Below are 24766 nucleotides of genomic sequence, written 5' to 3'. Positions count from 1 at the left end.
TGCCACGTGGGGAACTGGGTTTTCTTGAGAGGATATGGATCTTCACTTAGGTGATGACACATGGATGGGAGCTGGATAAGTCTATCCATTTATGATCTTTGCGAAAATGTGGACCATAGTTTGCACCAAAAAAAAAAAAAAAAAACCTGAAAAAACAGTAATTCAAAGTTCAAAACACAAGCTTCAACATTCAAAGTTGAAACACAAGCCAATAAGGGTGTTTAGTAATATTATTCTAATAACGTTATTTGTATTTTTTTAAAATATGTATAAGTGAAAAAATATGAAAATACGTGTAATATTGTTTAAACACTGAAAACTGTTGTTTAAAATACATTACCAAACAATTCCTAAGCCTCTTGTTAAATAATACAAGCAATAGTAAAAAGAAGATGAAGATCATTTGGGAACAACTTATTTAACGTTTTATTGATATTTTTTTTTGTTGAAAATGTGTTAAAATATATTAGTACTTTGAAAAAAAATTAAAAATGTTAAAAAAAAGGGGAAAAAAAAAGTTTTAAAAAGCTATATATAAAAACTAAAAACTAAAATTTTAACCTAACACCAAACTCACCCGAAGTAGATATTTAGGCTTATATCTTACCAAAAATAAGTAATATTTTGTTCAGGAAAATGTTTAAAATTAAAAATTCTTAGATATAGTGAAGTTTTCTTAATTCATAGATACCAAAAAATTATTCCAATAATTTAATTACAATGATGTATATATTATTGAAATTGTTGAGTGATTGAGAAATTGAAAAAGAAAAAAAAGAAACTAAGAAGCGAAAACAAGAAATTTAACTTGTTTAGCCTCACTGCCTATCCACAATTGAAAGTTCTTGACGCTATATTTTTAACACCCCCTCCCCCCAAAAATAAAAGTAAGGTTTATATATCAGAAAACCCTAGGCGCTAACCTTAGCGATAGTTTGTTTATTCTATAAGTATATGAGTTTATGTTCTATAATAGATTTGGGTCTCTTAAACCATTATAATAAGTACATGTGCCTACAAAAGAGAAAATATGAATTTTTTTTTTTATTACTATTGAGATTTTTTTTTATTAAAAAAAAAAAAAATTTTGATTACTAGAGTTTTCTTTAATCCATATCCTACTTTGTTGTAAAATCTGATGATTTATTTTCAATTTTTATGTCGATGAGATTCCTTTTTTTTTTCTTTTTTTTTTTATAAGAGATGAGATTCCTTAATTGTGTGATTGGATGACATGATTTGGGCATTTGGATTTAGGTGATTAAAATCCAAATAACTTGTTTGGGAAGTTTAGAAAAGATCAAGGATTTGAATTTTACAAATCCACCAATGATTTTAAACCTTTAAAATGTTTAGATTTGAAATAGCTCCTAAAATTAATGGATTTGAAATTCCTTGATTTCAAATCTAAATCCAAATCCGAGTTCCTAAACACAACCTTAGAGTTTTGGTTACTTTATCACATGGTTTGTTTGAAAGGGCAAGAAATAGCATGAAAACTCAGTGATAACTACAATTAACTAGGAATACAAAGAAATTAACCTTTACACATACACATACTTAATTGTGAATAATTTTCTAGTATAAAAAGCCAGTTAAGCATGTAGATTTGAGAATGGTTTGTATTTTGTTTTTGTTTTTTTTGTTTTTTGTTTTTTTTGTTTTTTGTTTTTTTTATTTATTTTTTGATAGGGAGAATAGCTGTATTTGATTTCAATGGAAAGCTATTAAAATGAATATAATATGATAATCATTTAATACCCGCTCCTTTTGATATTTTATCTGGACAATACAATATTGTACTTACCATATACATAAGGACTATACGAATAATACGAGGTTGTGTATTCTCTACGTTTGCTTAATAAGGAAAAAAAAAATCATAGCAAAATATATAGCAAGCAATACATATTGGAATTTTTATTTTTGGACTAGTGCATATCTGAAAATTAATGAATGATAAATATTTCTATCTTTTCTAAAACCTATCCATATGATTCCATTCCCATCTTTATTAAAGCCTATATAAAACCAACTTATGCCACTCATTTATTGCATATTTGAAAAGCAAAGAGAAAAAAGAAAAGAAAAGAAAAGATGGTGTACAACGTTTCATTTCTAGATCATGTGATCAAAATGGTGGGTGGCCCTCTATATTGGCAGATATTTGTGCGCAAAGATTTTTGCACCAAATAGCAAGCGGAGTGTTGTTGTTTGTGGCATATCACCAGCTTAATGGTGGTTATGGTTATAATAAAACTATCATAATATTTCTTAATAAAAGTGCATGCTTTTCATATTTTGTTTTCAGTACTTTTTCTTATCTGTGATGAATGGTGTTTGCTTATCGATGATGGAATGTTGTTTACACATTCTTTGCACTAATTAAATATCTCTCTCAGAGTTTTAGAGTAATATTTTTAATTTTTCTTTGCCACTTTTACTTTCTCTTGCAAAAGTCTTAATATTGTTTAATTGCAGCAGTACTCGTTTTAATTGTTGGTTTGGTGTGTTCTTACAACTCAAACGAACTCTCTGTTTGTCGGTGTTAATTAAACTGTAAGACATTCGACACCTTATTCCCGTAGCACAACTTAGAATTAGCTCACATTATTTTCTAAGTTCTGAGTTTCAAGAAACAAACTGCCAAAGTTTGTGCCTCCAATTTCATAACTCGATTCTTTCTCTCCAAAAAAAAAAAAAAAAAAAAAAAAAATTCATAGCTCGATCGGTTTCATTGCCCAGAAGATGTGTCATAATAATAGGCCAATTTCATAAGGCTGATTATTGAGCTTGAGTAATTCTTTAGTCATATTAAGAGAGTAGGAGGGAATTTCACACACATATACACTTAGATTAAGTTAGAGTAGAAATTCTATCTTGTAAAAAAAAAGAGCAGGATTCCAAAGGTTTATTTATTCAATAGCTAGCATTAATCCTAATAAATAATATGGATTATGGCCTGCCTAACTGAATTATAAACTTTGAAAAAAAAAAGGGAAAATAAATTTATTTTGAGAAATACTTCTTGAAGTCTGACAATATAATTGGTTTCTTCCTAGGCTCAATAAGTCACATGTCACGTGTAGAAAATATTGAAGAGATTTTATTAAATTACTAGTTGTTTATCAATGCAAACACCATTAAACCAGACACCAGTAATTAGCACAGCTACAAAAAATGGGCATGGCTTTAAAATTTATATGCTTCTCTTCCAAGCATTTGTTAGTGAGTTAATCTACAAACTCAGCCTCATTCAGTAGATTTTTTTTAATTGTTAGACTGGCCGGCCCGTATGAATTTGCTTATTTATTTATTTTATTTTTTGATAAATACATACATAGGATTCAACATATGACAACTGCTTTATGATGATTATTTTTTATCATTAGATTAAGATACCAATTGATTTTTGGTGTAAGTGGAGTTCAAAGCCTAGATAATCTTTTATTTGACATTAAAAGGTCTTATCATGTGTATTTGCTTCATTTCCAAGCATATATGATGGTTCTGATGTATATGAATATGATAAAAGATTAGCAGGCCAAAATGGAACCTCAAAATGGTAGAAATTTTAGCTCTCTTGCTATGTACTTAAACATATGAGAAACAATTTACTCTTATTTCCATCCTTCGGAAATTCAAGATAAGATGATTTGGGCATGAAAAGATTGTAAGTGAAACATGTTTTAGATGTAAGCACAATCTGGCTTATATGTGCAGGATTTTGCTTTTTGTATGGGTTGATTGACCAAATATTACAAGTCCTTTTGTATACACAATAAAACCCAAACCACCGTACATTATCAGCTAAAATAGAAACAACAACTGTGGAAGAAACATATAATAAAACCATCAAGGTTTTCGCTGCAAAAAAATTGACTCTATATATTGGTCCTCCGGAGCAATTGCATACGTAGGACGATGCAATGTGATGGCAGAGTTTTCATACTTGACCATCCAAATATGGGAGTTCCTTCCATTAATTCCCCCAAAGTGCATGTTTTAAAAATGAGCTTTGATAAAAGATCAAGGGAAAAGCGGAAAAGGTAATAAATGCCCTCAAGGCTATGGAAAAAGAAAAAATAATTAATTTTTTTAATAATTTTTTATATTTTCAATGAATGTGTTATTCACACTTTCTGAAAATGGTGTACTAACAAATGTCCTAAATACGTCTTTAATTGGACTTTGTCAAAATGTGCATTAATTTTTATGACCTTTTTGAAATACCTAGAGTCCTTTCTTCTTCAAAAAGATTAAAACCAACTCTCTTTAATGTTCATATTGTGGCAAGCAGCTCGTGCATGAGCTTTGAACTTGAACTGCTAGCTTAAAACTGGTTCAGAAATCCACCTTGAAAGATTATTAAAGTATCAAGTGTTGTCCTTCTCGAAAGCAGAATTCAAACCAACTAGCATATGCAAGTTCCAAGGCAGCTTATAAACAACAGTTATTAGATTGTATTCAGCAAAAAAAAACAAAAAACAGTTATTAGATTGTGTCTTTCTCATCATTTATCAGAAGATGAAGAAGAAATTTCGTCATATTATGCTCAATGCAATAAATATAATAGCTTTGGGATCAACCTTTACCCTGAATCATGTCCAAATCCAAAATTTAAACAACAGTAGTTCTAGGGCTAAAAACAACTAAGCAAAAGCTTAACTATTTAAAGAATTTTGTAAAAAACTCAATTATACAAGAATGATTTTGCCGATATTATCAATTAAGAAAAATGCAAAAACCATTTCCGAGGTTAGGACTAGTGTAAGATATTACAACAACTTTTCATAAATATCTAATTTGCTCCTTAATTACAAACGACACTAGACAATGTTTGAGTACTGTATGTGTAAAAACAGTAACTCGGTAGATTAAGGCCTGAACCAAATTAATTAATTTGTAGAAGTGGATTAATAACTAACCTTACGAACGTAAAAGGAATCTCAAATGAATTATAGCAAAAGACTTGATAGAAAGAAGTAAGCAAAGCTGTTTATATTTCATGTAAAACGTCCTTGATTTACCTGAAGATCTAGGAATGTACTCTCTAAGGTAACAGATTTACGAAGACTCTGCACTCTCTCTATTACTTTCTCTTCCCCTTAGACTAATTTTTTTTTATAGATCCCCCGTGCATGGGGGATCTATTCCTATTTATACTCATGAAGGGTCCCCTCATTGTCCACCTGTAAGGTGGGTGTGGATTAGGTGAAGATACTTGTCTCATCATTTTTCATTTTCTTTTGAGATAAAGATGGGTGGAAGGTAGATATTGTTTGATACTGTTTTGGTGTGTTTCAGCTATAAATGCAACACTTTTGGTAGTTGGGATGCATTTAATGCGAAGATTATGGTTGTCTCCTCCACAGGAGTTTCCTCCTTCTGGTCTGTTTCCTGATACTTCGTTGCCCGTGCTTATGTTCTGGGAATTGAGTGAGCTCTAAGAGGGGAGACAACTCATTGTAAGGTTGAATGCTCCTCGGGCACCCTTCCAAGGAGAAGGACTTTTTTTTAGACGGTACTCCTTGGACTTTTGTAATGACCTCAATACAGTGTATATATCAATCAGACAACTGACTATTGACTGCGCTCTGTTTGTTTCGCTGGAAAACCTTCTGTAAAGATAATTTTCCACATTTTTCAGTGTTTGGTAGCACAAAAAAAACCTAGTCAATGGAAAACTATCTTTGGTCAATGGAAAACTCTAATAAAAATAAGGCTTAATTTCTATAAGCTGTTTTCCAAATTTTTTTTTTGGAAAACAATTTTTCTCTCATGTGTTGCATCTCCTATAAATATTATCTTCGTCTATAGCCATGGGAAACATAATTTTTTGGCGCCTTCTCTCTCTCATGGTAAGTTTTCTCACTTTTTCTCTCTTCTCTTTGCTTTTTCTCTCCTCACACCCTCACCATCACTAACTCTGGTCTCTCCTCTTCCCATAGATCTCTCTCTTTAATTGTCTCTCTTATCTCTTTTCTCCGTGTTTCTCTTCCCCTCTGTAACACAATTCTCTGATTAGATTTTTCTTTACTTCACTAATCAATCAATAGCTCTGACTTGCAAAGGAGAACAAATTTTTAGCTGTAATTATTTCATTCCTCTCTACCAAAATCCCAATTCTTTGCTTTGAATTTCAAGCTCGATTTTCTTTTTTCTAAGAAATTTTCGATTCAATGGATTTTGGGCAGAAGTTACTTCTTTTTCGTACATAAAGGGCAAAAAAAAAAAAAAAAATAATAATAGAAGAAGAAGAAGAAGAAAGAATGAAAGAAGTAAAAGATGAAAATTTTAAATATAGTACCTATATTGCTCTAAATTGCTTTTACATGGGACAATCTTTACCGTGGACTAATAATATTGTTATATAATGAATGATAATTGTTTAGGAGAATTGCATTTGTTGGCAAATACATTTTTTGTTGGCAGATACTATGTAGTGATGATATATTATGCAGTACATTATGTAAATACATAATTTAGAGTAATATTGAAGACTTGTGGTTGACCATAGTAGACAAAAGGTTGATATGTGTGTGTGTGCGTGTGTACGTACGTTACTGTCTATATATATGAGCAAGATGAGTGGTAGAGATCATGAAATTTGACAACTAATTAATTTTGATTGTATCTATTGTCAAAATTTTAGATTAATTAGTATGAAAACCAAATTCATTCTTGGTTTTTTATTTATAATGATTATATTAGTTAGTTTACATAATATACATGTTTTAAATTATACAAGAAATATTTAAAAAAAAATTGCATACCAAACACCAGAGAACATTCTTAAGCGCATTTTCAAAGTCGTTACCAAACATTAGAAAATAAGACAGTTTTCTAGAAAATGCTCTTTGGAAAATGAACCATTTTCCAGAAAACGTTAATGTTGAAACAAACAGAGCGGCAATAACCTTGGCATAACTCTATTATTTTTCCTTGGAAAGCATGAAGGAATAAACTTCTATTTCAACAATTAAACCTTATGGAATTACTTGCATGTTCATCAAGACGTCTCAAAATATTAAAAAACAAATATAAGTTTTGGGTTAGTGATAAATTAATTATCATCACTATTTGGCGCCTTCAGAAATCAAACTTAATTAGTTCAAGATCTAAAAAGAATAAATTAATAAATAAGTAAATTAAGTTACCAGATAAATAGCCTCCCTTGCAGCCAACTGAATGATATCAGCACAAAGAAACAGTACGAGGACAGACTTCCTCAAGAGAACTTTTTATGTTGTGTATGAGATCGAACTTTCTTAATCCGAAATTCTTTTCAGACGATCCTTCAATTGTCAAGCTGCTTGATGAGTCCTTGAGAAGAATTGAAGCATCACAACCCTGCATAAACATTTCAGTCAAGTAAGAAGAAAAATGCAAGCTATGAATATTGAAATTATTTGTCATATTGCCAAGCAATATCTATATCATAGTATAATATTATAGTATTTCTGAAACAAAGCCACCGATAAGCGAGAGAGAGAGAGAGATACATCCACTTGACAGTCATGGAAAGCCATTCTTAGAAGGGATGCAGCAGTGGTAGGATCTGTCAGCATACTTGTTTTCGTCGGCTCTTTGACAATCATCTCAGCATTAGGACACCTATGTTCATAAAGTGTAGCTCAAGTCCACCAACCCTTTTCTCCTTTGCAGTCACACTAGCAGAAAAGCAACCAAAAACCCACAAAAACAAAACCATTGGAAACCCCATTATACCTTAAAGCTCAGACCCTCTTTAGAACTCTACCCCACAAAAATGCTGAACCTTGAGGGCTTCCCCGTATGAAATGCTGAGTCCCTTTATAGGAATTTTTATTTTTATGTAACCGTTAGACGTGTAACCACACTTATACATAAGTATTTGTAACAGATACACATATTACCTTCTCCTTTTACAGCATAAATATATGATATCGATAGTAGATCTAAGATAAGGCCGACCAAATTTAATTACTATGCATGTGTGAACTAATTAAATCTAAATGAATACAAGCAAGGCGGTGCATGTCAAACAAACTTGTAGTTCAAGCATTTCTCCACAATAATAACTTGCCCTCAAAAGATATCCACATTAATCAGGTACCATGTTAATTTCCAATAGACCCCGTTTTTACTTGGCCCATGGGTCTAATGGGCTGGGCTTAACGGGCTGTTGACTAGTCAATGGGTTGGGTCGGGCCGGGCTTGATGGAAAAACCCTAGCCCATGGCCCTACCCATGGGTAATGCCCATTTGGGTTTTAGCGGGCTAGGCTAGTGAGGTGGGTTTAATGGGCTACCCATGAGCATTTTTAACATGTCTTCAATGGGGTTATAAAAATTTAACCAAAAAAATTATAATTATATATTATTACAAACTATCAAATTGAACAATTAAATCTACTAAAAAGATTTTATTAAAAAAAAAAATACTAAGACATACCACTTAAAAAGGTACTAAAATAAGATTAATTAACTTTTATTGATAAGAATAAATAAGTACATTGAATTAAATATCAACTCTTAAAGGAAATATTTGAAGAATAAAATATCAATTCTTAAAGGAACTATATGAAGAATCAAATATCAACTCATTAAGGAAAGAATTTCTTCCAACCAACGGTAAGCCTTTCTTTTTTTTTTTTTTTTTTTTTTTTTTTTTTTTTTTTAAGGAATTTCTTCTATAATTGTAACTTGTAAGGAAAGAATTGGAATTTATCAAAGGAAAGAATGACTTTCTTTCCAGAGTCACAGAGGTAGGGCAATAGTCATCTTAGTAACTTTGTTTTAAAAATCAAAGCTACTAGACTAATACCAAAATATATATTTATTATGCATATTGTATCACAATCATTCCAAGTATTTAGTGGTTAGGTGTGTGGTCTTAAAGTTTTTACAATGTCTAAAGTTCAATCCCTCACCCACCCAACCCCTAAATTATTTTGTTATAAATTTTGGGCAATGAGTCAAGCTAACGGGTCGGGCTACTAGGCTGGGCTAACGGGTCGGCCCACCGGGCGCCCATGGGTAAAGAAACTAACCCATAACTTGTCCCATTGGGCTATTGGGCTGCCCACGGGCTTTAATATTACTGGGCTGGGCTGCCCATTAGCCTGGTGGGTAGCGGGCTACTGGGCCAGTCCATGGGTCATGGGCTATTTGATGATCCTTAATTTCTAAGGAATATATGTATAATACATGAAAGACGGAAGGGTTTTGAATTCAATAGGATAATTTACTCTACCATAAAAGAGGGAAGAAAAAAAATCGCTTTGCTCCGTATATCTCTCTTAATTCTGGAATTTTTTTTGGAAAGCACAATTCCTGATAATGGTGAATCGGTGCACATCATTTGCGCTGCGAAGATCTAACTGTTACAAGTAAGAACCATTATTGTCCTTGGAAGGAAGGAAGCACTTGTTCAGACTTATAAATCAATTATATACTCATTTAACTCTATTGCCTAATGTCAAAAATCCCAAAAGGATGATATATATTACAGGAGTATTAGTATCATAAGTTCTTGCTATCATATTTAAATGTGTTCTCCCTTGTACTATCTCAGATTTCTAGTGCTTTTCATTTTGGCAGACTCATTACAAATAGGGTAGACTCCATAAATTTTATGGCACTTTCTATATTTTATTTTATTTTTGTTTAAAACCTGTTCTTATTTTTTGAATTGTAAAATTATTAATTAAGTTTTTGCATTTAGCTTTTATTAATCTCATTTTTACAAATGATAAGGAAAATTAATTGTCAATTATTATTTGATACATTGGTAACAACTTAATTTTGTGAAACATTTATTGTTTCAATAGGTTTAAATTTCTATTTGCTTATAATAGTTTAGGGACTTTCTTAAAGGTAGGAAAAAGAATGCAAAACCCACGTATTTTTGCTTAAAAAAAAAAAAAATACCAGTTATCATTCTACAATTTTGAGATCTTTCGTTACAATTTTTTTGGACCTTTTGCTTAAGAAACTGGGCCTTGGGACCCTTATAAATTGCTGTGGACTGGTGGGGCCTTGAGCTGTCCTCTATTACAAATAATGTGACAATGGCATATAAGTTATTGCATAGCACGAAATCCAAAAGAAAAGGCAAGACAGGTCAAATGGCCATGAAGCATGACATGAGTAAAACCTATGATAGTAAGGGTTGTACGCTCTTGAAGAATGTTATGCTTAATGTGCATCTCCATCGTTTCATATTCTATTCTAGCAAATGGTATTCCGAGAGGCTATATCCAACTCTCTAGTCTCTAGAGGAATTAGGCACCTTTTTCTCCTCTATGTGGAAGGCTTGTCAGCTTTGCTCTGGAGGGCCGAACTCGACCAAGCATCCATGGTATATCCGTTAGAAAGTATGGTCCTACCATTTCACATAAAACCTTCGGGTAGAATAGCCATTTATTCTATCAAACTATCACACTACCACCAATAAATGAATTCCAACACACATCCTTAGCCTGTTGATAATATGAGCTAGTCTATGGTCAGAAGATATATAAACGAGGAAAAAACCTTGAAATCATCTTTATAGTAGAAACACAAATGAAGCAATATATATGGTTTGAGATTCAAAATTTGATGGAAATCCAAGAAGCTAAGAAGTACAAACACGAATACAATCACGGATAAAGATACATGTATGTGTAGGACATAATGACAAAGCAATTTTTTATAAATTAGGACACAGGTTCGGTATGAACATGTATAACAATTAGTTAATTATATATATAAATATACATATTTGAAAGATTATATAAAAAAATTATAACAAAAAAATTATTATTTTTTAAATAATTGTTAAAAATTATTTTAGAAGCATATTAATGATATACACATGCGTTTATTGTCTACCTAGATAACCAATAAAGAATTGTAAAAAATTTAAGGGTATATTCCACAAACCTACCCTGAGGTTTGTGCTAATACCAGTTACGTCCAGAACATTTTAAAACCCACCGATTTGGTCCTAAAAAGACAATTTTGCCCCTAAACATACAAACTCTCTATTCTCTCTCGTCTCTCTCACTCTCAAACCTCTCTCTGATCGAAAATACCCAACCCAAATCTCTGAATCCATAAGAACAATACCAAAATCCCACTGAAGGTCCCCTGAAAATGCTACAAAAAAGCACATAAAAATCACTCTTTCAAAACCCATTAATCCACTTGTAAACCCCATTAAAATCTCCAGAAAAACCTAACAAAAATCCCCAAAAACCAGAAAAAATCCCAGCCAAACACAACACAGAAAATCAATACAAAACCACCCAAGACCCCACTGTAAACATCAGAATAGAAACCAGAAAATAAAAATAAAAATAAAAATAAAAAAACACCACGAGATTAGGGTCGTCATCCCTTGAAGAACACTAACGGTGTTTGGGCTGTTGTTGGCAAGATCCAGATCGAAGCACCATCACCATCGCGTGGATTCCGATCTGAGAGGGACGAGAGTCCGTTAAATAGCACTGATGGCGTCAAACAACTCAAACCTACAGTGGGAATCGGGAAGTCCTTTGCTGGGTGGTGTTTCTAGTGACCAAAACTCATGGGTTTCACCGTTTAGAGAGAGAGTTCTAAGAAAGAGAACTCAGAGAAGAGAGTTGACAGAGAGGGAGAGTAACGAGATAGGAGAGAGAAAGAAGAGATAATAAAAATTAGGGACAAAATGATCTTTTAGGATAAAATTGGTAGATTTTAAATTATGTTGGACCTAATTGGATATTATGACAAATCTCATGTAGGTTTGTGAAATTTACCCAAAATTTATCTACCTAGCTTTATGGGTGGTGGACTTTTAACTCATAAAAGACAAAAATTTGAAAAGAACCATCTTTTTACGCATATTTTATTTGTGCGGGTAACTGACAATAAATGAGCTCTTCACGTGTATCAGTACGAGGCAAACAGAGCAAGAAAACGATTAACATAGACAAAACAAGGAAAAAGGACAAATGGGGAAAACTGTAGAAGAGAAATAAATCTAAGAGCTGGGTTTGCTAGAGTGAGTTGAGAAGATTGGCACGATAGGTACAGTGCGTTTCTCTTTTTCTTTTTTCTTTTTTTGGGCATAGGCTGTACGTATCTGTTATTTTTGAAAAATAAAATAAAAAAACATACGGCTGTGACACACATGCAGCCGTGTCCAACATGTTTCCTGTATCTCATACGTGTCGGACACAGACATGGCAGCCCAAATGCCGTCTGTGGTTTCCAGCCAAGAATTGACCAACCATATATGATAAGTATTTAGTTTAGGGCTTCCTGTAATATTAATGGTGGGTATTTAATAAATATAAACACTGTTTAGACCTTAAAGACATGGAAGATCCATAAAAATGCCCACTAACAATGACAAGGATTTTCTGAAACTCACAAGTCATCACAGCGTTGTACATGTAAAGGATGCAAGGCCTAGCTAGAGGAGGCACGCACTTGCAAAGATTTGTGATACGCTGGAATTGAGCAAGGGCTTGGGAGCTCCAAACAGAGAGGTCACAAAACTGGCCCACTTATCCTATTGTATTGATTACTGAATTATAATATTTTTAAGGTTAAATAACCATTTGGACAATCATATTACATATTTTTTCATGCAAATGTGTATATGAATAGGTTTTTTTTTTTTTAATTTTTATTTATATTTTTTTGAAGAATCATGTGAATATGAATAGTGAATATAAAAACATAATTTTTCTTACAATTTCACTATCTTACTTTATCCAAAATTTAATTAAATCATGTAACTTAATTTTATTCATTTTAGTCTTCTAATTTTTTATGTGTTTTCAGTTCAATCCTTCCATCTACTTCCCATAGTAGGTTGCGCCATTAAATGTCTAAAAAACAAAATGATAAAGTTTTGAGATTTTTGAATTTTTTTAAATTAAAAATCTAAAAAAAATTAGGAAAAAAATTGATTTGATTTTCAAGAATACTGAAAATAGAAAAACAAAAATCTGAAATCTAATTCAAAAATGAAAACCCAAAATTAATGATACCGAGCAAACCACACCAACATCCCTTCAACACCTGCAAACCTCCTCACCAGCAGCTGCTAATGGCCTAATGACACAAAACCCACAACTCAAATTCGTCATAGTAGCAAAAATTCGCAAAACCCATTCACATTTTTTGCTCCGAGTCTCCGACTAGTGTTAACAATCCTCTTTTTTTTTTTTTCTTTTTTTTTCCCTCTCTGCAACCAAACAAAGAATCAAAATATAGAAAAAGAAAAAAAAGACAATCATTCACCATATATATATATAATATATGCAAACAAACCCTAGATAGAGAACCCAAAAAAAAAAATATATATATATATATTTAAGAATAAAAAATCCCTCTTTGATTCTCTCTCTAGAATTTTGTTTCTCAATCCCTTAACTTTTCTATAATCTCTAATGCATTTTGAACAAATCTAGTCTAATTCGTTGGGCTAATCGCATGATTGTTTTTGCGTGATCCAAAATCATTGTTATTGAAGAGCGAGATGTTCCAAAATTTGGGAGGTGTGGGTGAATAATCTAGAATTGGAGTTCTCCCGTATACGAGGTATCATGGGCGACTTCCCCCATGTGTGGCGATGGACACCAAATTCCTTGGGATCAATTTACGCCTTGTCACAAACTTCAAGTCTAGCTACGACAACCGTGGGGTGGATGATGGTAGAACCATCGTGAATGGTGGTTGTGAGGGCGAGAGAAAGAATGTGTGTGAGGAGGAGTGAAAAATATGATTTGATGATGTTAGGTTTCGACCAAATTGAAACGAATCATTTTTTTTTTTTTTTTTTTGGTTACTAGGAACTAAGAAGTAGTTGTTTGGAAAGTTTATGGACTGCCTCTCTTTCTTTTGTGGGGGTAAAAGACCAGTAGGCCCATGTCAATGTCTATATTGGGCCAAGGGTCCAGCCCAAAGGAAAACCCCTCCTTGGTCATGGGAAGGAAAAGCCCTTCCTCGGCCATGGGGAGAACCCTCCTCGGCATGGACGTAGCCAAGGATGGAGGCAACCTGCAACTAGTAGTGACACTCCCTATCATCCCACGGAGCAGGAAAAATACTAAAGCAGAAAATGACAACGAAAGTGTCTAAAGGAAAGGCTGTCATTATTGCATTCAGTGTCTTGTGCCTGATACGGCCATATTTCTCTGTCCTTACAACCACTCCCAACAACTTGAGGGAAGGGTTGATGGGACAAGTACCTACACTAAGGACCTCATTCAGGAGGAAGAAAATTACTATAAAAAGGAAGTAAAGAGAGACAGAGAGGTGGGGCGGAGACCCCCCAACACACCAGAGGCCCTAAAAGAGGGCTCCTCAGGCCAGGCCGAGGACCAACCCTCTCAGATGAATCTAGCCCGTCACAAACTTGATCATCAAGAACACCGTGATAACCGTTGTTCATACGCTAAAGTCTAGCTCTTTGGCCCACTCTCTACAAATTCATTATAGCGGACTCACTGGCTTAAGGTCTCATACATCTTGGGCTTGGCTTGAAAAACGTGACCCTACAGTATTCTTCCCTTAATTTGACCCCAGCAAAAGTCAATTTCTTTTTTTTTTTTTAATCAAAAAATTGTATTTGTTTTTTTAATATTTTTTTTAAAATTTATAAGAAACTCAAAAATACCAAAATAATGTCATTTTTATAATTTATTTGATTGAATTGAATTTTGAGCAAAGTTTAAAACTGTATTTTGTAATTTAGCCTATTTCTAAATACCTCTAGTAAGTCATCCAGAGATGTATGAGTACATCTAGATGTACAACCTTTTTTTTACAATTTCTAAGGAGATAGGTTACAGTTTGTACTATAAAATTGATATTAATAATAGTCCCATTAAAAATTAATATTGCACTATTATTATTTACCACCTTCAATAATATTGTAAACAAAGGTGTGAAAATTTGTTGCATTTATAGCATTATTGTAAGTGTATTAGATTACTCAATCCAACTTTCTTAATTTCCCATGTAGGAAGGGTTCGAGTAACAACTTAGTAGTAATGACATCTTTTGAGGGGTTGTGTAGTTTTGATACGAATCATACTTCTATCTCCCCCTCTACTATCTAACTATCTAAAAAAAAGACCTTCCCAAATACCAAATCTTCACTGGAATCTTGTTTGTTTAATTGATTATGGTGATAAGGTGATTCCAAAAGCACTACAAAAAATGAGGTCATAGCCACATTTGAAAAACGCAGCTATAGACCTTAAAACATGGCTATAGGCTGCAAGCTGCGTTTCTATAGCCGCATTTTCAAACGCGGCCTATCCTACATGACAATAGCCTCCTACTGGGACCTATAGCCGCATTTTTATAAACGCGGCTATAGATCACCCTATAGCTGTGTTTTTCCACAACCCATAAGTTGAGACCTATAGATCCGCTTTGGGTTGCGTTTTTCAAAATGCAGCTATAGGTCCAACTTACAATCGCGTTTCAAACGCAGCCCAAAGCGGGTTTATAGTCGTGTTTTTGTAAAAAACGCAGCTATAGGTCTCAGCTTACAGGGTGGCAAATTGCAGCTATAGGGGGACCTATAGCCATGTTTTTATGCTATTGGTAATAATTTTTTTTTTCTATTTTTTTTTCTTCCTAAACACGTTTCTGCCCAAAGACCTGTAATACCTATAGCCGCGTTTATAAAAACACGGCTATTGGTAATAATTTTTATTTTTTTATTTTTTTTCTTCTTAAACACATTCCTGCCCAAAACAAGTCCTGTAATTCCTGCCAACACTCAACACATTACCTTTTCAATAATCACTTGCTTGTTGTAAAAGAGGCAATCATTTTCAAGCTAAAGTATCACCTTAAATCACACAAATTGGGATTTCCTATCTTCAGAATTTGGTTCATATAAATCATGCATTGGGTTGCAAAAAAATCACATAACTGTGACATTAAACTCTCTGGATTTCCTATCTTTAGAATTTGGTTCATATATTTGTCTTACAATTACAAACTTCAGATCAATTTCAAATAGATCAGGTAAACAAACTGTGACATCCATGGGCAAACAAATTTCAGATCAATTTCAAGTAAAACAGCTAAACAGGTTTGCACATTTCAAAAATAATAAGCTAACATATGTTCCATCCCCTAAAGTTTGCATAAATTTAGTTTTTTACCCCTAAACTTTTTCAAAATCATTGGCATCGCATGTGTAAATCTAGTAGAGATACAATTGAGCGTTGGTCATTCTACTGCTATACTACTCAGTTCTGGGAGGCTTGTGTGATGCAGGGCATTTCAAGAGGCTTGTGAGATAGGAAATGGAAAAATAGTTTTTCTTTTGTTAATTATTTTGCGTAAGTAAAATAAAATGTTAAAGCGCAATTTTTTTGGGGGGTATTTAATAGTTTTAAGTTAAGGACTTTATGAATAAATCGGAGGAATGGTCTTTTTTTATTTAATTAATGTCAAGGACAAAGGATTTTTTTTTTTTTTTTTTTTTTTTGAGAAAACAGGAACAAAGGATTTTGATATTATTGATTAGTCTCTACCTCTAATATTGAATAGCTATTTTAAAACCTTTAAAACACTTGAAGAATGGGACAATTTCAACGGCTCCCCCAAATACTATATTGCACACGAGTGCGTTCCATGATCTAGTGATTACAAAATAAAATAATAGCGAAGCACACATCAAAGAAACACTTTCCTTTCCAGGCCACAATCTTGTTAAATACATCTTAATGTTACTACTTGAGAAATACTAATAGTCACAAGGGTAACGGCAAATTATCATACAATTCAATCCTACTTGAAATTTAATTATCATGGCGTGGTCTAATGTAAGCAAAAACAGTAAACATGGTCTGAATGACAGTAAGATACAATAAAAGAAACGTGATAAGATATGATATACAATTGACTGGTGAAGAAAAATATTCACGTCTTATCGCTGCCTGGATCTTGAGGTATGCCTTATTGCTACGCAAACAAATGTTATATATCAGTGGAGAAAGGTAGCACTCATGCCAATCATAAGCAACATCCTTAGTGAGATCATTGAGAAGCTCAGAAACTTCATTGTCGCTGCCCAGAACATGATAAAAGATCTTCTTATTACGAAGAATTTGAACGTCTTCGGGAGTGTTCACAAGTCCATCGAAGAACATAATATAAGATGTGAAATAAGGTTTTACAGTTTTATCGCATTGTTCATAGGCAACAAGATTTCTCAATATAGGTCCAGTTTTATGGTCAATGAAAAGAGGAGGAATCTCTAGTGAAGCCCTACCAGTCAAGACTGTCATGTGGTGGCTATGGTATTTGATGTCTAATAGGTCACCCTCTCCACTCTTTAAGAAAATCCCAACTCGCTGGAGCTCCCTGACACTAGGTATTAAACACTTTTTGTCTCGCTTCGGGGAACCATTAGCACGTGGAATATTAGGAGTCTCATTGGGGATGAAAGTTGAGTGAAATAGTGCAAGTAAATGGTCGGGTGCTTGTGCTTGTACAAGAGAGTTATCATGTGCTGGTGTTCTTTGTGCTCGAGCGAGTAAAGGGCCAAAAAACTCAAGCGCAACATCTACGAGAGGACGCTCATGGCTTGAGCCAGTGGGCAAATATAATTCTTGTAGGACAAAAAATGGTATTTGGTTTTCGAGCTTCAGTAAATCCAACCTAATTACAGGTAGCTTCCAACGTGTTTTAAAAATGGGATCGTCTACAATTTCCTGCAAGAAGATAAATGGGATTTATAAAAGGGATCTGGTTTATTATCACATTAGCGTACATTATTTAATGGTAAAGTTAATACTTATAATATATTTTTTGAAAAGGAAAAGTGTTTTTGTCTTTTACTTAGAAGTTAGAATCATACAAAGTCCCTTTATTTTCTTCTGTAAGGTTGAATTTATTCAACCATCTAATTGGTTTTATTCCGTACCAAATTTGCTTGTAATTCAGCATTTAGTAACCCTGTATTTAGGTGGGTTTGATGTAAGGGTAGTGAGTGAGATAGAGTGAAGATTGCTCAAGAGTGTGCAAGAAAACAGAGACTCGCGGCTGGGTCTCGCGGGTGACTAGCGGCTTCAAGCCGCCAGACGCAGCACACGTGCCAAGCATGCTGGAAGGTGAACAGTCATGCAAGCTGGAGCACTACAGGACAAAACAGGACAACTGGCCATACGGTTATCTCGCGACTTAGTCAAGCCGCGAGGTCAAGCCGCGAGCCACCCTTGTTTTGTAAAACCTGACGTTTCACATTCCTCTCTCACTCCAGTATAAATACCCCTTTTACCCACGATTGTGAGAGAGCTTCCAGAGAGAATTTTGAGAGAGAAACCCTAAAGAAAAACAAGATTGATTCACCCACAATCTATACCTTAGAGTCTCTTCAAATTCCTCAACTCTCTTCCTCTCCATTGTAAAATCCTTGAGAGACATTATACCAAACCTGGTTCTCACCATCATCATCACTGTGAGACAGCTGTTTGGATTTCTGGGAAGCAGTTAGGAAGGAACCAATCTTCATTGGTTGATGCTACGGTCTAGTAGCGGAATCCAGGAAGCTAGAAAAGAAAAAGGTTCAGCGTAACCTCGTTGGAGCAAGAAGCTTGGAGGGCTTAGGTGCACTGGGTAGATTAGGCTTGGAGGGTCTATTGCTGTCCATGTATCCCAACTGAATTTTCTAGTGGATTGTTTACCGCTTGGAGGACGGCGGAGAGGTTTTACGCCGAGAGTTTCGGTTTCCTTTTCGATAACACATCGCGTGTTGTCTTTGTGTTTGCATCTTCCTTCCTCTCTATCTTTGCCTTTTATTATCTGCTGTGGATTGTGTTTTGTTTTGGCTTAGATAGTTTTTAACCAATTCCATATTATAGCTTATGTTAAGTTTCCGCACACTTGTTGTTTGACATATTGCTTGTATTGGTTAAGTTGTATTTTGGGGGTCTAAACGTTCAAGGGTGTTTATACACGTTTTTGAACTTTCATCTTCATTATGAGATAAGATATACAAGTTCTGTTGTCAATTATCAAGGCCTAGCCTCTTAATCATTTATATTTTTGTTATTTTTGGATGAATATGCTAGCTTTTTTTCTTTTTCTTTTTTGTGGAGAATTTCAACTTATAGTGTCCACTTCTGATGATGTTCTTTATCATCAGACCAAGACACCAATCAGCTTTTGGTACAAGCGGAAATTGAACCCCAGATTTCTTATTCAATCATCCAATATTTTACAATTGAGCTAATTGGAACCCACGATGAATATGTTAGCTTGATCATTACAACAAAACTATTTATTTAATCACATAATGAAGAAAATAAAAGGGACTTTATATGATTCCAAGTACAAGACAAAAACACTTTCCCTTTTCAAAAAATATATTTTAAGTATTAACTTTACTATAAAAAAAAAAAAAAAATGTACGCTAATATGATAATGAAGTTAATTAATAATACATCAACAACATAATAAATATATTTCTTAATTTTTTTATTTAAAAATTAACACATTAGTTTGTGAGTCCTCTATAATAATAATAATAAAAAAAAACTTGAAATATCCTAATACATTAATATCATAATAAATTATTTTTTATTTTTTATTTTTTCTTATATATCTTGTAATTTAAAATTGAGATATTAGCAAGGTTTTAAAAAGTGTACCGGACCAATCGGTCCGATCAGTTGAACTGGGAACTAGAGGCCAATTTGGTCTAGGAAAAATGCCTAAAACCAAAGTAAAATCGAGTAAAACCGGTCAAAACCAAGAAAAACAGGGAATCAGAGGCAAATCCAGTTTTGTCCCGGTTCGGTTTTTAAAACATTGGATATTAGTATATAAGACTTATATAATAAAATTTATAACATCCCTAGTATTAAACTTAATTAAAAGAAATATTACAATAGAAGAAAAAACAAATCAACAAAAATGCCTACACTATTTCATTCCCTTCTTCTGCTTTAATTTTTTTTATCGAAATAAGTTAGTGAGGGAGATGTTTTAAGCTAGATATTGAACCGGCCAAGTATTATCAAATTCTACTATTTTGTTCAAACTTAAAATTTTTTAAGTTTTTATTTTATGAGTTGAAAATTTTTAGTTACCATAAAAAATCAAACCTAACAAACACACTCACCTAATTCAAAGTCAGTACTACATATAACATACTTTTTAGAAATATGAGATAATAATTAATCCCTCACCCTTTCCTTCTAGGAACTAACACACATACACATAAAAAAGAAAGGAATAGGATTCCAAGTTTCCAACACATGGAATCATTTAAATAGGAACGTATTAGTGGTTACCTTTTCAGTCCTTAGATGATGGCGGAAGAGCTCAAGTATGAACCAACCATCAATGACCATCATGCGAACAAAATCATCTGAAGAAATGTCTTTAAAGGCCTCCGAGTAGCACCCTCTTGCTCTCCCTTCCAACCTCTTCATGGCCTCAGCAAGACGTTGAAGCCTGTGTTCTCTTTCTTCCTTGCTTTGATAACGCATCAAACTGAAAAGAAACTGGAATTTTTGCCCTTGTAGCAGCGCGTTCTTGTAATGAAAAGGGCCAATAGAGACAAGCACAGGGTCATAAGCATGTTCATCCACTCGTCTCATGTTTGTAGGAGCTCGAAACATTGTGCATGACATTTGACAATATCTGGGGGTGGCAAATAACATTTCCCTCATGGAGTCATTGACAAACTCGAGCACCCAATTAGGAGTTAAACTTGTACTTGTACTTGTGGTGTCATCAAGACTTTGGTTAGGAGATATATCTTCTCTCAGACCAGTTCTTCCCAGGAGCAGAGAATCTGAAATTTCTTCCCTACCCATGCGGTCCATTTCTTGGACAAATTTTGAAGAACGTAGAGTATGACCTGTATTTTTTTTCAAGGAGAGGTATGACCTATATAAGCAATACTAATTAAGAATTTAGCAATTCAAAATGATTATGTGACGGATTCAATAATTCTTTAATCTTATTTTGGTATCTGCACTATTCTGCAGGGTCAATTACTCTAGTAGATAAATTATTTATTAATTTCATTAACTCTTTTAGAGGATCCATTAATGTCTGCAAAAATACAGCTAGGGTACGACCTTTTTTGATACCCACTCACCAGTCACCAGCTTGCAAGTATTTTACGTGGAAAATGTTGTTAGCATCATTTAAAAATTACGTACAATTGTACAAACAAGACAGATAAAGCTTTTATTTTTTTGTTTTTTGTGTTTGGGGGTGGTTGGGAACATGCATGTCAGATAAAGCTGGTTAGTATCATTAACATTATTATTTTTGAAAAAGTTTCAATTTATTATATTTGCTTTTAGTGATAACTCTTTATTATCAGATTAAGATATCAATTGGTTTTTGGTGTAAGTGAAGATTGAATCCAAAATCTCTTATTCAACTATTAAAGACTTTATCAATTGAGTTAACTAGAATCTACATTTGTACTATTATTTAAGTAACGCGTTTCTTACTTCATGAGTCATGACATAGACAATGATGTGTCATGCTCACCTCTACATATTGTACTGTTCAGAAAAATAGATAAATAACACTTTTACATATTATTAATTTATAAATACTATAAAATTGAGCACATTTGACCAATAGTTGATTTCCTTAAATTGTGACATATAAGTTTTGTAGTCTTTACAAATTTTCAAATCATTAATATATTTATTTATTTTCAATTAAATAAAAAAAGAACTCGACAATTTTAAAATATCATAGCCTTCAGAATTGATTCTCTCTCACTCACGCACAGCCTTTACCTCCCACCTCTCTCTCCTGGCCTTCACGTAGAGCCTATCTCTCTCTCTCTCTCTGTTGAGTTTGTTTTTTCTCTCTCTCGTGGCCAAAAAAAAAAAAAAAAAAAATCTCATAGGTAAAAACTCATTTGCAATATGTGGTTTCATTATAAACACCACCCCCATATCTCCAACTCTCACTATCTATCAAGTTTCAAAACCACCAAAGCCTCAATTTTGAACACATCCATTTGCAATTTTTTGAGACGGCCATCACAACCCCTCCACCCAAATTAGTGTCAGCACCGTAATCTGTTGAGATTTTTTATGGGTAACTCAATAGAACCAAAAATTAAACCCAAAATAATGATACCTACGTTTATGAGAGAGAGAGAGAGAGAGAGAGAGAGAGAGAGAGAGAGAGAGAGAGAGAGAGAGAGAGAGAGAGAGAGAGAGAGAGAGAGAGAGAGATAATGACATTCTTTGAAGTTTAATTACACATCAATGATACTAGGGACGGATCCAGAATTTCAAGCAAGGGGGTCAAAGATAAGCTAAATAAAATTAAATAAATAAATAAATAACTTCAAATAAGCATCCATATAGTTAACAAACTATCAACCAAGACAAATATACAAAACATTGTTTCTTAATATATTAAGATACGATCATCTACCAACAAAGACAAAAGACACAAAACACTATTATTTTTTAATACATTATTTATGAAAAGAGAACTCGTAACTCTTTTAAATCTTCCGAATTATCTATGATTGAATACAAACCAAATGTCAAAGTCATGTCCCTTTCAATGTATATCATCAAAAAGCTCTCTCTCAATCTCGGCTACTTTCTCGGTTTCCTTTTTTTTTCATTTGCTTTTAATAAAATTTGGATTTACCGGAGTTGGATTGATGATTTTAGAGGGGAGGGGCCCGAATCTCTCTCTCAATCTCGGCTACTTTCTAGGTCTCTCTTTTGTTAATTTTTTTTTCATTGAATTTTATGTTTTTAATAAAATTTGGATTTACATGAGTTGGGTTGATGATTTTGGAAGAGAGGGGCCCAAGCTACAAAGTAAAAGGGGCCCAAGAGGAAGAGAAAACAAAGAGTTTAGTGAGAGATAGCGGAGAAAAAGAAAAGAGAAGGTGGGGTAGGTGGGATCGATTTCATGTTGTTGAACTGTAAAATTTGACTAATAATTAAAACTGTCAAAATAAAAGTGCAACAAAAAAGAATAATAAAGCTATCTACTAATTGTGGAAGGGGGAAGCCCGAAGAAAGAGGATCAACAAATGGATTCAACTCAAGGAGCAACTGGGCCCAACTATTTATCAGATTAGGCCTAATACGATTAAGATAGTCTAGTTAATGAAACCGAGGAAGGCAGTAAGCCCAAGGAGCCCAAGGAGCAAACATCCTCAGGAGACTGGGAACAAATCATCAAGGCCATAAGGTTCAAGGCTGAGAAAGGAAGTAGTGGTGTGCAAGAAAGGGAAGGAGAAAGCTTCTAGATAAAGCACCTATATCACATTCTCATTTAATGCACTATACCAATTTATTAATGGCAGAATGAATCCTGATCAATGCTCTCACAACCTACAGCCTATTCTACCACCACTAGCAAAGTAGTGATAGGATAAGTATCTAAGGAGGGATCAATGACCATCCAAGTAGAAGGCTTGTATGCAATCCCAGCAACTATATATAGGAAGGAAGATCCTCCTAGAAAGGGGATCAGAAAAATCTAAGGGGGAGGAAATAGAGATATAGAGAGAGAAATCGAGAACTGTGTAATCGAGAAATGTATATCCTAAGAGCTATTGCTCCTCGGCCATCCAGAGGAAGAGCTTGAATATGAATCTCTATTTCTTTACTATTATTCTCTACTAAAACTATTATCTTAGTCAATTTTCTTTGCTTAAATTATCAAAAAAAAAGTTACAAAGGCTTGAAGGGTTGACCTTGACAATCTACCTCTATAAATTAATTGTATTGGGCTTCCATTCTAACCTGTTCTCATATAGTTTGAGCCAAATTGTTCATTTTGCCCCCTACACTAATAAATTCACAGATTCACATGCATAACTACAAACACTTGAGAAACCTCCCCAAAAGTACACCTGAAAAGTTATTTATGTGCTACTTTTAAAAATTTAGGAGCCATTTCCAAAACTTTTGAGTCTTAAAGAGGGTGTATGATTTAGGCCTGATGAAGTTTTCAACCATCCCAAACATCCAAAAATGAGAAAAATGTTTTATGTCCAAACAAACTAGACCTAAACTTTATGTTGTTGAACAGAAAATTATAAAATTCTTCATTTTGTTCCTACTTGAAAAAATAAAATTCATATTTTTTAAGAGTAAAAAAATTCAATTACTGCAAAAAATCAAAACTTATAGATTAATTATACTTTATGAAATCACACGACTAAGAAGTCCTCAATGTCAATCAAATTTCAAAAGTATTGTAATTGAACTAATATCTTAATATCTCTTAGTGCTTCCGATGAAAACTTCAAATTCCTTCATTTCGAATTATTAAATAATAATAAATAAATAAATTAGGCAAATGAAATAATTGGAACGGATTAGTGGCTACCTTTTCACTCCTTAGATAATAGCGGAAGAGCTCAATTATGAAGCAACCATCAATGACCATCATGCGGACAAAATCATCTGTAGAAATGTGTTCAAAGGCCTCTGAGTAGCACCGTCTTGCTCTCCCTTCCAACCTCTTCATGGCCTCAGCAAGTCCTTGGAGCCAGTGTTCTATTTCTTCCTTGCTTTCATAATGCATGGAACCGAAAAGAAACCGGAGTTTATGCTCTTCCATCTCTTTTAGCAGGGGATTCTTGTAATGAAAAGGGCCAATAGAGACAAGCACAGGGTCATAGGCATGTTCATCCACTCGTTTCATGTTTGTAGGAGCCCGGAACATTGTGCATGGCATTGGACAATATCTTGGGGTGGCAAATGATTCTTCTTTCATGGAGTACTCATTGACAAGCTTGAGCACCCAATTAG

General features: G+C 33.7%; 1 protein-coding gene across 1 annotated transcript; it reads right to left on the bottom strand.

Moving 5' to 3' along the window:
- Nucleotides 1-16664: 16664 nt before the first annotated feature.
- Nucleotides 16665-24766, bottom strand: LOC115990160 (UPF0481 protein At3g47200-like). The gene is made up of 3 exons (XM_031114016.1): nucleotides 24328-24766; nucleotides 20288-20888; nucleotides 16665-17704 (listed from the first exon to the last, which is right to left on the bottom strand). The coding sequence occupies exons 1-3, from the start codon at nucleotides 24729-24731 to the stop codon at nucleotides 16790-16792; spliced, it is 1920 nt and encodes a 639-aa protein (XP_030969876.1). The 5' UTR covers nucleotides 24732-24766; the 3' UTR covers nucleotides 16665-16789.

This window comes from Quercus lobata, chromosome 5 (genome assembly GCF_001633185.2).
Source record: "Quercus lobata isolate SW786 chromosome 5, ValleyOak3.0 Primary Assembly, whole genome shotgun sequence".
In the NCBI taxonomy this organism is placed as follows: Eukaryota; Viridiplantae; Streptophyta; class Magnoliopsida; order Fagales; family Fagaceae; genus Quercus; species Quercus lobata.
Note: the sequence above shows the minus strand (reverse complement) of the source record. Positions and strands in the feature narration are given on the sequence as shown.

What these genes read in the sequence shown, in the direction of transcription:
- LOC115990160 (XM_031114016.1), bottom strand. Translation starts at nt 24,731, where the DNA reads ATGAAAGAAGAATCATTTGCCACCCCAAGATATTGTCCAATGCCATGC. An exon ending in GAAAAGGTAGCCACTAATCC is followed by an intron (nt 20,889 to 24,327) that starts GTTCCAATTATT and finishes TTGCTTATATAG; the next exon opens with GTCATACCTCTCCTTGAAAA. An exon ending in ATCATCTAAGGACTGAAAAG is followed by an intron (nt 17,705 to 20,287) that starts GTAACCACTAAT and finishes ATCTTCTTGCAG; the next exon opens with GAAATTGTAGACGATCCCAT.